The 11,962-nt window shown below is 47.6% G+C and overlaps 1 protein-coding gene and 1 long non-coding RNA gene across 2 annotated transcripts in view; one reads left to right on the top strand and one right to left on the bottom strand.

The window, feature by feature from the left end:
- The window catches only part of LOC100539637 (ATP-dependent RNA helicase DDX25-like), a 21,002-nt gene extending 11,325 nt beyond the window's left edge, over positions 1-9,677 (bottom strand). Inside the window, 1 exon segment of the mRNA XM_010722200.3 lies at positions 9,454-9,677. Coding sequence (XP_010720502.1) covers positions 9,454-9,586 — 133 coding nt within the window. The 5' untranslated portion in view covers positions 9,587-9,677.
- Positions 9,678-11,240: 1,563 nt separating this feature from the next.
- Positions 11,241-11,962, top strand: part of LOC109370722 — a 7,649-nt gene continuing 6,927 nt past the window's right edge. The window contains exons 1-2 of the long non-coding RNA XR_002121071.2: positions 11,241-11,612; positions 11,734-11,772. This is a non-coding gene — a long non-coding RNA (uncharacterized LOC109370722). The remainder of the gene's footprint in view (positions 11,613-11,733; positions 11,773-11,962) is intronic.

The following is an 11,962-nucleotide window of genomic DNA, read 5'->3' as shown; positions in this document are numbered from 1 at the left end:
AGGGCCTCCAGATGGGACCGGAGGCCCTATGTAGAATTAATGATTTATTGGTCCCGAAAAAATATTCAGAGGGTTATGGCATTAGTGGACACTGGAGCAGAAACATCAATCATTTATGGAGATCCAAACAAATCTCATGGAAACAGAGTGATGATTGGTGGTTTTGGGGGACAAACTATTCCTGTCACCCAAACATGGTTAAAATTGGGGGTTGGGTGTCTCCCACCCTGGGAGTATAAGGTATCTATTACCCTTACCCAATATCTATTCCTACCCAGGAATACATCTTGGGCATAGATATTCTATGCAGTCTGGCTCTCCAGACAACCATGGGAGAGTTCAGACTCTGATAGAGATATATTAGTATTTGGGCGGTGCAGGTAATATTAAGAGGCCATGTGAAACATGGGCCAATTTGCCTGCCGAAACTGCGCCGGATTACTAATGTGAGACAGTACAGACTCTCGGGTGGGCAGGGCGAAATATCAAAAATGGTGCAGGAATTAGAGAAAGTGGGCATTATAAGACCTACCCACAGCCCATATAATTCCCCCATATGGCCAGTGCGAAAGTTGGATGGCACGTGGAGAATGACAGTAGATTACAGGGAATTAAATAAGGTCACGCTGCCTATTCATGCAGCCATACCCAATATTGCTTCCCTAATGGATACATTGAGTAGGGAAATAAAAACCTATCATTGTGTCCTAGATTTAGCAAATGCGTTCCTCAGTATCCCAATTACTGAAGAATCGCAAGATCAATTTGCATTCACATGGGGAGGCAGGCAGTAGACCTTTGAGGTCCTGCCACAGGGGTACGTGCATTCACCAACATATTGTCACAATCTAGTGGCGCATGACCTGGCTGATTGGAAAAAAAATCAGATAATGTTAACTTGTATCACTATATTGATGATCTCCTGCTGACATCTGACTCACTGGAGGCAGTAGGACAGGCGGCGGATTCATTAACCGCCTATTTACAACAGAGGGGGTGGGCTATAAATCCCCAAAAGGTGCAAGGTCCCAGCCTGTCTGTAAAATTCCTGGGGGTGGTTTGGTCAGGAAAGACCAAAGTACTGCCCAGTGCTGTCATCGATATGGTTCAGGCATTCCCAGTCCCTACAACATCGAAGCAGCTGCAAGAGTTTCTAGGTGTATTGGGTTATTGGCGTTCTTTTATACCTCACCTAGCGCAGCTGCTAAGGCCACTGTATAGACTCACAAAAAAGGGGCAGCTTTGGGATTGGGGGAAAACAGAACAGGATGCTTTTCAACAGGTGAAATTGGCAGTTAAACAAGCCCAGGCATTGGGTCTATTTGATCCTACCCTCCCAGACGAGTTGGATGTTCACATTACTCAATATGGCTTTGGTTGGGGCCTGTGGCAACGCCAGAGTTCTGTTTGGACCCCCATTGGTTTCTGGTCTCAGGTTTGGCACGGAGCAGAAGAAAGACACAGTATGATTGAAAAACAGTTATTGGCTGCCTATTCAGCACTGCAGGCAGTAGAGCCGATAACTCAAATGGCTGAAGTTATAGTCAAGACCACTCTGCTGATTCAGGGGTGGGTAAAAGATCTGACCCACCTTCCTAAAACAGGGGTGGCCCAAGCACAAACAGTGGCACGATGGGTCGCCTATCTCAGCCAAAGGAGCAGTCTGTCTTCATCCTCTTTGAAAGAAGAACTCCAGAAGATCCTAGGCCCAGTAACATATCACAGTGATGCACTGAAAGGAATACTGGTCGCTCCACCGCAGAAAAGTCCCATTCAGGAGGGAAAATACCCTATCCCTGAAGATGCTTGGTACACAGATGGATCCAGCAAGGGCAACCCGAGCAAGTGGAGAGCAATAGCATACCATCCTTCTACTGAGACAGTCTGGTTTGATGAGGGGGATGGTCAGAGCAGCCAATGGGCAGAACTGCGAGCTGTGTAGATGATTATAACTAAGGAACCCGGTGATGGTATCCTGAACATCTGTACGGATAGTTGGGCTGTGTACCGAGGGTTCACTTTGTGGATTGCACAGTGGGCCACCCAAGAATGGACTATCCATGCCCGGCTGATCTGGGGTAAGGACATGTGGTTAGACATATGGAATACAGTCAAACACAGGATTATATGTGTCTACCATGTTTCTGGTCATCAGCCCCTACAGTCACTGGGAAATGATGAAGCTGACACGCTGGCCCGAGTTCGATGGATTGAGAATTCACCATCCAAGAACATCGCCCGTTGGTTACATCAGAAGCTACGGCATGTGGGACAAAAGACAATGTGGGCAGCTGCTAAAGCATGGGGACTGCCCATACAGCTACCTGACATCGTCCAGGCATGCCGGAATTGCGACACTTGCTCCAAGATGAGACCGAGACCGCTGCCCGAAACAACAGCCCATCTTGCTAGAGGACATCTCCAGTGATGGCAGGTCGATTACACTGAGCCCCTTCCTTGGCCTGAGGGGGCGAGATATGCCCTGACCTGTGTTGACACTGCAAGTGGGCTACTGCAGGCCTATCCAGTACTGAAAGCAAACCAGGCGTATACCATCAAGGCACTCACAAAACTGATGTCTGCCTACAGACACCTCAAGTCATCAAGAGCGACCAAGGAACTCATTTTACTGGTGCACTGATACAATGCTGGGCAGAAGAAAATAACATCGAATGGCGATTCTACCTGCCATATAATCTGAAGGGGGCAGGCCTCATCGAACATTATAATGGTATTCTTAAGGCTGCCCTGAAGACAGACTCCCAGTCCCTGCTGGGAGTGGACAAAAAGACTGTATGAAACTTTGTAAGACTTGAATGAAAGACCCTGAGATGGTAGACCCAGTGCCCTGAGAATGTTGCAGACAACATGGGCCACCCCACTTAGGATCCAAATTACGGGCACTGATCATCAGGTAAGAACCCTGATTGGTAATGAAAATAATCTTCTGCTCCCTGCCTCTGAGAATTTAGATCCTGCCACCCATAGAATAAAATGGCCATGGAAGGTGCAGGTAGGACCCAAGTAGTGTGGCCTACTTGCACCTTGGGGGAGATGGTTGGAGGTGGGAGGCTCAGTAGTCCCTCCAGTAATAGGTACATGGCATACTGATGTTGTGGTCAACACTCCGATTTTTATTGCTAAAGGGACTCCCATCACATCCCTGTGGCAGATCAGGACACCCCCTTTGGTGCCTGATATTATTATGCAGCTGCAAACATCCGGCCAGAAAGTGTGGTACAAGCAGCCAGGACGTGCCCCTGTACAAGCAGAAGTGTTGACCCAGGATAGAAACACGGCCTGTATCTTGCCCTGGAGGGCAGACCTTCCCCTCTTGGTACCTCTGAAACATCTGTATTTCTCCCGTAAGTCTTTGAGCCTTCAGGATCACCAAAAGGAATGAAATGTCATCAAAACGTTCCAGTGTTACTGTCAGATCATGTGTAACATCCGGTGATGGTCTACATGGGACTGATGGAACATAGGACGGACCGGCACCTCACGACCGTATGCCTCCAGTAACATCATTGAGCGCTGGCCCATAGGAGGATGTCAACTTTCACCAGTCATCACTCATCTTGAAATTTACCAACATGTGTTACGATGAAATTGTATAAGCGTCGCAGTGTATTGGATCTCTGTATTAGGGAAAGCTCACCCTTTTAGTCAACCTAATCATTGGTTCATGCTGTGAAGGGATGGAGTGTACGGGGCTGCTGAATCACGGCCTGAACCTCTGATTGATCACCTGAGGCAAGCAATGAGTCAGCCACGGGAGCACAGGTGAAGGCAAATCACCTGTGCTGCAGGAAGGGGTGGAGCCTGGCTGCACCTCTCCTAGAGCCATTTAAGAGCTGACTGCCAGTGGGGAAGGATCTCTCTGGAGATCCGCTCCAAAAAAAAATAATATATATATATATATACACCATCTGTATATCCATTGATTATACAATATGTTAGCAGCATATTTTAGAAACATTATTACTGAATTATGTGATTAATCTTGCAAAACTGTAATAGTTGTTAAATGTTCCAAACAGTGCAAGTATAGTGTGTTAGGGATTAGAAAACATATTGTAGAGTTGTTAGGATAAGAAACTCCCAGCAAAAGAAAAACAGATTTAGCAAACATCAAAGAAGCCAGGGCCTCTACACAAGGCCGAACTGTCTCACTCCGTGAGAAGGTTGGGATGTGACAAGCAGGCACCAAGATACTGCCCTGTCTTTCTCCCAAGCTTATCTTTGAGAAAAGAAGGATAAGCAGATATCGGCAAAATAGTGATCAGGTGTGGAGTAAGTTAATTAATTAACTACAGATTTACACTTATGCTGCAAAAATGTATGTTTGTCCAGTGTTTCCATGTTTAGTAAAGCGTTGAGAAGATTGTGAACCTAAAGTACTCAGCTAATGAGGAACTAGGGGAGAAAGAGATAAGTGTCGGGGAATAGGGAATAAAAGATGTAACTCTGTTTTCTGGGGGCTTTCCTGATTGCAGGAGTCCCCGCCATTGCAATTGCGAATAAAATCTGCTTTATCAGAGATACCATCCTAGAAAATTATTTGGATACTTCCAACACTTGTAAGGATCAACAGATCATGCATTGTGTCGTACTGCAAGACAGCTCAAGTGGGAAAGCACAGAAGCATTGAAGAAAGTGATTTTAGGAAAAAAAGAGAGAGTAGGGAGAAAGGTTTAAGTTACTCTGTACAGCTTGTCAGTGTGAGGACCTAACAGGAGCAGCCAAACTTTCAGCTGTATGTTCTCGTAGAGCATCCCTGGCTCCCCAGAAAGATACTGGTAGCCACATTTGCCATATTCTTACATCAGCCCAGAAGTCTGTTGCCCCCTTGACAGTAAAAGCATGTCAAGTATCTTGGTGGAGATCTGGATTTGATCAAGGTGTCTGCTCAAGGTAAAGCTAATGGAGGAAGACACTCACTCGCTCCATCTCCAATGAGCGGGCTGGATTTGGAGCAGAAGAGGACATCTGAGTGGTTCAAGATGAATTCCATAATGGCTGGCTGCATCTGCACCTCCACGAAGGCAGCTCTTCCGCTGATGCAGGCAGACTCACTCTGCTGTGATCTGAAGAAAAAACAGATAAAGTAAAACTGCCAACAGACAGAAGACTGGGAAGGCACCTCTGGCTGTGCAAAATGTGTTGATTTTGGAGGGGAGGGTCTACAAAGGCTGCATGTGTTTATTTTGAAGTTTCTTTTCAACACTTTTTACAAGATGTCAAGCATGAGCCCACTCCATCAGCATGTCCCTGTTTCAATTCTGAATGGCACTGGCCCAACACATACTGACTTCCTTTGGAGCCCAGCACGCCTTTTACGTCTCTGAAAATGATGCAGGAACATTTTCTTCAACGTTCCCTTTAGGATGCTTTGTTTACCAACGCTTCAACAAGGTTCATGGGAAATGAACAGAAAAGTATAGAATTCTAAGGGAGTGATCTGTGTGACGTCTGGGTGCTAGAGCTGGTGGCACCATGCAGAGCAGCAGCACAAGGGCTGTTTGCAGGGAGCTGATCCAACCCCTCCAGGCTGACACCTGTGTGTCAGCAGTGACTCTGGGGCTTTTCTCAGGGGACTGAGCATGCTAATTCTGCAACTCATGCTTCTCTGTGTTTCTTCTGTTGCTTTTGCCTTGGTCAGTAAGTAACTGCACTGCATTTATTCTATGTCCTGCTTGCAGAGGCTCATTCTGCACAGCCAGAGCTGACCTAACAAGAAGGAGCAGCAGCAAAGCCCTCACCCAGAGAGGCCACGCACTGCTACGTCTCCAGCATCACAGCCCGGTACAGCGCTCGCTGCGCAGGGTCCAGCAGCGCCCACTCCTCCCTGCTGAAATACACGGCCACCTCTGCAAAGGCCACGGGCTCCTGCAAGTGCTCCTTGCTGGGCACAGCCAAGGCCCAGGGAAGCAGCTTGGAGAGGAGAGAAACTCCCGTCCCAGCGGCTTCTTCTCTGTTCCCAGCACACAAACGCTGGCTGAGGACACCTCACTCTCACCCTGCATTCCCATCTCTTGCTCCTTGCCCTCTCCTGGCTGCTTTCCCAAGTCCCTGCCTGAGATAGACATGCTGTGGCCAGTTGCTGCTCTGCTGCAGGCAGATGTTAAACTGGAGCCTGCTGGGACAAGAGAAACAATAGGCAGGAGAGGTGTGAGGGAATGCAGCAATCCCTGCCCAACCCCCACCCCTCCACCACGCCCCCCTGCAGGGCATTGCCTAGGGGTAAAAGCCAGCTGGGACTCAGACCAGCAGCCCTGCTCTTATCAGGCTTCCTTCCCAGCAAAGCCAGTGTGATGGTGCGCTCCCTCCTCTCCCTTTCTTTCTTCCTTTTTCCCACCTTCCTCCCTCAGCCTGGCACTGGAAGACAGCGAGCAGCACTCCTGGCTAAATCAGATGAGCAACCACAAAACTGTCTCAGGCCGGGAGGCTGAAAGAACTCACAGCAGACCTCTGGCTCAACAGCTGAGGGCCAACTGAGCATGTGCCTAAAAACAAAGTACAGCAATGAGTCAATCATCTTACCACCAAAATAGAGAGCAGCACAAGCACCTCTTAAGCCCTCCTGTTGGAAATATCCAAATAATTTTGTCAGGGTGGTTTCTCTGATAAAGCAGATTTTATTCACAATTGCAATGGCGGGCATCCCACAAGCAGGAGCACCTATGGACACAACATGACAGTCTTTATACCCTGTTTTCTCCCCCTTGCCTTCCCCCCCACCCCTCTCCTGTTTCCCCACTGGCTGGGTACTCCAGGTTCACAATCTTATCAGAAGACTTACATTTGTTATTTACTTGTTAATTTGTTTGTTATCTGGTGTCAGTCAGTCGCCATCCTGTTGTTTCCAAGATGTCTCAGAGCTCTTCTTCTCATAGAAATATGGTGAGTTGTTTCAAAGACTTCATTAAACAAGGAGCACGGGGGAGGGGAGGAGGGGGGGGAGGATGATGCCAGGACTTCCGATGTCTCTTCAGGCGCTTCCTGGGCATGCCATGACTTGTTCTCTGGTTTGATCTCGTGCAGGATATTCTTGCAGTGTGTATGACAAAATATACATATATACACCTATACACAGAGCGTGCGTTCCTGGGAAGGGTTATCTAGAGGATAAGTGATGTCAACTATCAGAGATCTTCCCCAAGTTAAGCAGAAAGACTCCCAAAAAGAACTATGACAGTGGAGATCATGAAATAAAAAAAATATTATCCAATTCTAATGCAGAAACAACATTTGACTCCCACACTCCTGCACAACAGCAGGCTGCAGGACGAGCTCTCTCCTTATTTGGGAATATCCAAACAATTTCTCAGGACGGTATCTCTGATAAAGCAGATTTTACTTGCAATTGCAATGCCGGGCCTCCTGCTGAAGTGCGGAATCAAACTCTATAGCCACAAAGTAGTTATGAAAGCAGCTATGTTTTAATCAGTGCTGCGTAGACACCGGGTACAAGGGGGGATCGTTCCTCCTAACTTGCACAACTAGGGCAAAAACTTGGTACAGATAGAGGCCGAACTAATACTAATCAATGGTTTACCTGGAATTCATATACATATTCATTACATTTCCGAGAACCATCAGTATTTGGTCCCTCCCCCTTGCACATGTGCTGTCGGGGTCTCCTTCTGGTGGTCATGGGATGAAGGCTCACTGTCTTCAACAGAAGTAATCCCATCCTGACCCATTCCTTGTGTAAAGTTTCTTCAAGTTTACAATAGAGTTTTGAGATGTTCTTTTCTTATCTGGCCTCACATCCTGCTTACCTGCATACAATGGTTAACCCTTATCTTGCCCTCTCCTTACTCACGCAAGCAGGAGAGCACGCAGAACACAGCATTACATCTTTTACACCCTATAACTCGACACTTATCTCTTTCTCCCCTAGTTCCTCATTGGCTGAGTACTTCACGTTCACAATCTTCCTGACGCTCAACTAAACATACAGATAATGGCTAAACATCAATTGTTGCTAGCTAAGCATATATCGCTAATTAGTTAGCTTCTCACACCTGCTCATTCAACACTCGGTCCTTGTTTCTGGACATCTGTTCGTCCTTGCATAGAGATAAGCTTAGAAGGAGGAAAGGGGGGAGTACCTTCATCCCTGCCTGTTGCATCCCAACCTACCCACAGAGCGAGGCAAGCCAGCCTTGTATAGAGGCCCTGGCTTCTTTGATGTTTGTTAAGTCCGTTTTTCTTTTGCTGAGGGTCTCGTATCCAAACAGAATAGCCCTACAATATGCTTTCTAGTCCACAATACTATACCTATACTATTTGGAACATTTAAGAGCTATTGCAGTTTTGCAAGCAAAAATTAATCACACAATTCAGCAACTGTATTTCTAAAGTATGTTACTAACATGTATGGTATTTCTACTTTTTCACATCAGCTGTTTCTAAGGACAAGTTACAAAGTACAAGTACATTGTCCTCCACTTCTTCAGATCAATTCCCCCTTTTTAATATCTAATGCAGAAACAACATTCCATTCCTACACCTTTGAGCAGGAATGCTTCTTGAATTCACACCTGCACAGAGATCCCTTCCACCTTGATGTCAAGACACCTTGCTGGTACGGATCCTCAGTGAGCGACTGACAGTTTGGTTTGAGCTTTGTCAGCTTCACTAAGGTGGCATCTTTGATTGTGCACATAGGATCCTTCAGGCACAAACTCCTGAATGCGTCTGGGACTAGGAGTGGATCCAGCTGTGCTGACAAACCTTACCTCTGTGGTTTGAAGAGTTCAGACAGCCATGGGGTTCGCTCTGATCCTCATGACACAGCAAGAGAGCTGTGAGAGCTGTAGGTGTGTGTGTGTAACCTGTCCTCTGCGTGGAAAATAACCCAAAGAGAAAAACCCAGTGAGGCCACAGGCTGCTCCATCTCCAGCATCACATCCCGGTAGGACGTAAATAATTTTCACCTCATTGACTCACAGCTTCCCCTTTAAACTGAAATTGGTCGGGTCTGCTGTACAGAACTCCAAAAGGACTCAAACATTCCGTACATCTTGATTTTACCTTCACCCTCGTTACCTGGCACCAGTGTCAGGTCTCCTCCTGCCGAATCTCAGCCACCCGCTGTTTATCGGGCGATTTCCACGTGTCCCCTTGTGCTCAGCAGGCCGTGTGCAATTCCCAACCAATGCCCACGGTGTGACCGAGCTGCCGCAGCACTCCCAGCACTGAGCGCCCTTTGCCCAGCGCTATCACGACAGGTGCCCGAATCGAGGCATGATGTCACTTCACAGTGCTCGTGTACTCGCCTTGTTTGTCCTGCAGGGAAAAGCCACCGACCGAGCTGAAGCAGTGTCTGTCAGCACCGCGACGTTCCCCACGTTCTGAGAAATACATTTGTCATCGCTTTGACTTCACTGTATTTTTCTTTTACACGAATATTGGATCTCTTAATTCCAAGGATTCGTGACCTACCTGCACGTGCGCAGTACACGTAAATGAAGCATTTACCAGCGACCGAATTAGACGAGTTTAGAATGTTAGAAGCTCCGTCCAGCCGCGGTGCAAACACGCCGCCTCCGACGGGCAGCGTTCCCACAACCAACATGGCTCCTCGACGGCTTCACCCGCCCCTCGGCGCCCCCCTGCAGCGCGCCTCCCCGCCCCGCCGCTCTCAACTTGCCGTGCCCTTTCTCAAAATGGCGGCCGCCAGCTTCACCCCGCGGCCGCCCTGCCCGGGTGACGGCCGGGTCGCGCGGTCACGTGGCGGGCGGCGGGCCGTGAGGGCGGAGCGGTGCCGGGCGGCGCGCCGGGTTCGTCCGCTCCTCCTGGCCGTGCCAGGAACGTCCTCTCAACGGCATCCTGTTTCGCCGTTCTTGTCCTCAGTCTGATTTCTCTCTCCTCTCCCCGGCCGAATTTCGGCGCCCCGTTACACGTCCTCCAGGGGGAGGTTGGAGCCGACGGGCAGCCGGCGGCTGTGGGCTGTGCGGGGCTCTCGTGGCAGTGATGCTGCAGTAACGTGTCCTCCGTGCTCCCTTCGCTGAGATGTGCCGTGTGTGTCTGTGGCCGTGCTGAGGCTGCACGAAAGATATCGCGGTTGGTGTGTGCAGACTCGTGAAGGAAATTTACACTCGCATTCCGAAGACGATGCTCTCTTCCCCCCCCCCTCCACCTTGATGTAGCAATGCGTCTATGATCACTGTCTATGAGCAAAGTCTGAGAAGGAGCTGGATTTCAATTCATGCCACTTTTTTTCCCCTTACTCTCTTCCCCCCCATACGTCACCATGTGGACATTATCTGCTAATTGTACTTTCAACGGTGATTATTTTTCTCATGATCCTAATGCTGTGAATTTCTCAGTGGTTGCTGAGATGAAGGTAATCATAAATACAGGTTTTAGTGTTATTGTGTCTAGGAACAGAAAATGCCCAATAGCTAATCACATTCTGCTGCAAAAAAAGAAAGCATAGTCCCTTTTTAAAAAAGCAAGGGATAGAGTGCTTCCCCCCAGAAAAGGGAAAAATCCCCAAACGTTTATGCTGAGTTAACACGCTGAGAATGAAGAGTGGCAGCTTTGCTTGTTCCCTTCACTACTCGTTTTGGTTTGAAGTACAGAGGAAAGGATGCGTGAGCCATGCTGGAGCGGTGTGCCTGCCTGCATAGTGTGGCAGTGAGCAATGCAGAGAATTTTATAACGTCTCTGTAATGTCTGTCTCCTTCCTAGATGGTACTGAGTTCTCTGAGATGCGCTTTGGAAATGATGAGAACGACTTCTGAGGCTGTGAGCGGTGGCTGATGAGAGAATCTAAAGAGAGGAACCTCAAAATTGAACAGATTGGTAAATCCAAGCCTGAGGATTTATATGCTCTTTGTTCTAACAAACACGTCTGACCCTTAATTAATTTAATGGACCAATGTTTTTATGTGGCACCAGACAAGGTAAGGAAGCTCTAGGACTTGGTATGCTTGCATTGATGCTTCTCTCAGACTGTGCGTTTCTGTAGTAGCATAACATCCTAGGCAGTGGCTTCCCAATAATCTTCTCATGTCAAACAATGTTAATGCTTAGACCTGATCACAGTGGTGAATATAAATGATTTATCGTTAGGGCAGCATTTCTGAATTTTCACTGTCTGCAGTGAAGCTTCTCAAGTTACGGTGCCCATCCCGCTGAGAAAGTGCAGTGTGGTAAGGTACATACACTGTCCATCTCTTCTGGAGTGTTTCCCTTCCTGTTGCTGACTGTTTCAATCGGTGTCACTCTTGCACTCTGGTAACGCGTTGATGCTTGAGAAATGGGCCTTGGAGGGGATGGGGTGAGAGGTGTGTGTCTGACTCGAGTTTTTGCCTTGCTGTGCTTTTACAGTAGAATATAAGTTCTGCATGTGAAGTATTTAAGTAATGTCTTGTTTTTGTGTCGTTACTGGCATTCTGTATGACCATGTCTTGAAGTGAAATCGTGGAGAAAAGCATCGTCTGCCAAGCTGTAGAGACGGTGTTAATAGCACATAACGTGTGACATGACGAAGAGTTGTAGAGAGCTCTCACAGCACTGGTGTTCTTTTCAGTAAGGCTGCAGGCTGTGGGCAGAAAGATGAGAGAAATAAGCACCTGCCTTGAATTTTCATACAGGTTATTTCCCTGGAGGGCTGATAAAGAAGTTTAGTAATGATGGTGAAAGATTTATTTATGTGTATGTGCTATTACTTGTATATCAACAGGTACTGACTTCTGTTTGCTTTTTGCTTTATAGCTATGGAATGAAGGGGCATTTCATAGCAAATGGATGAAGGTATGTCTGTTTTCCTTCTTAATAGTGAAATGTGCTTCTGAAGTTCCCTTGATATCCCGTGTGCTTTGCTTGTCTGATTTTTCTCTAGCTAAGAGACCTTCATCCTGTGACTACTTCACTTCCTGACCTCTGGTGGTAGCTGCAGGCATGAAGCACTATCAGGAACACGGGATCCTTAGATTTTTTTTTT

The sequence above is a fragment of the Meleagris gallopavo genome, chromosome 22, assembly GCF_000146605.3.
Source record: "Meleagris gallopavo isolate NT-WF06-2002-E0010 breed Aviagen turkey brand Nicholas breeding stock chromosome 22, Turkey_5.1, whole genome shotgun sequence".
Classification (NCBI taxonomy): domain Eukaryota; kingdom Metazoa; phylum Chordata; class Aves; order Galliformes; family Phasianidae; genus Meleagris; species Meleagris gallopavo.
The sequence above is the reverse complement of the archived record's forward strand: the minus strand, read 5'-3'. Positions and strand labels throughout refer to the sequence as shown.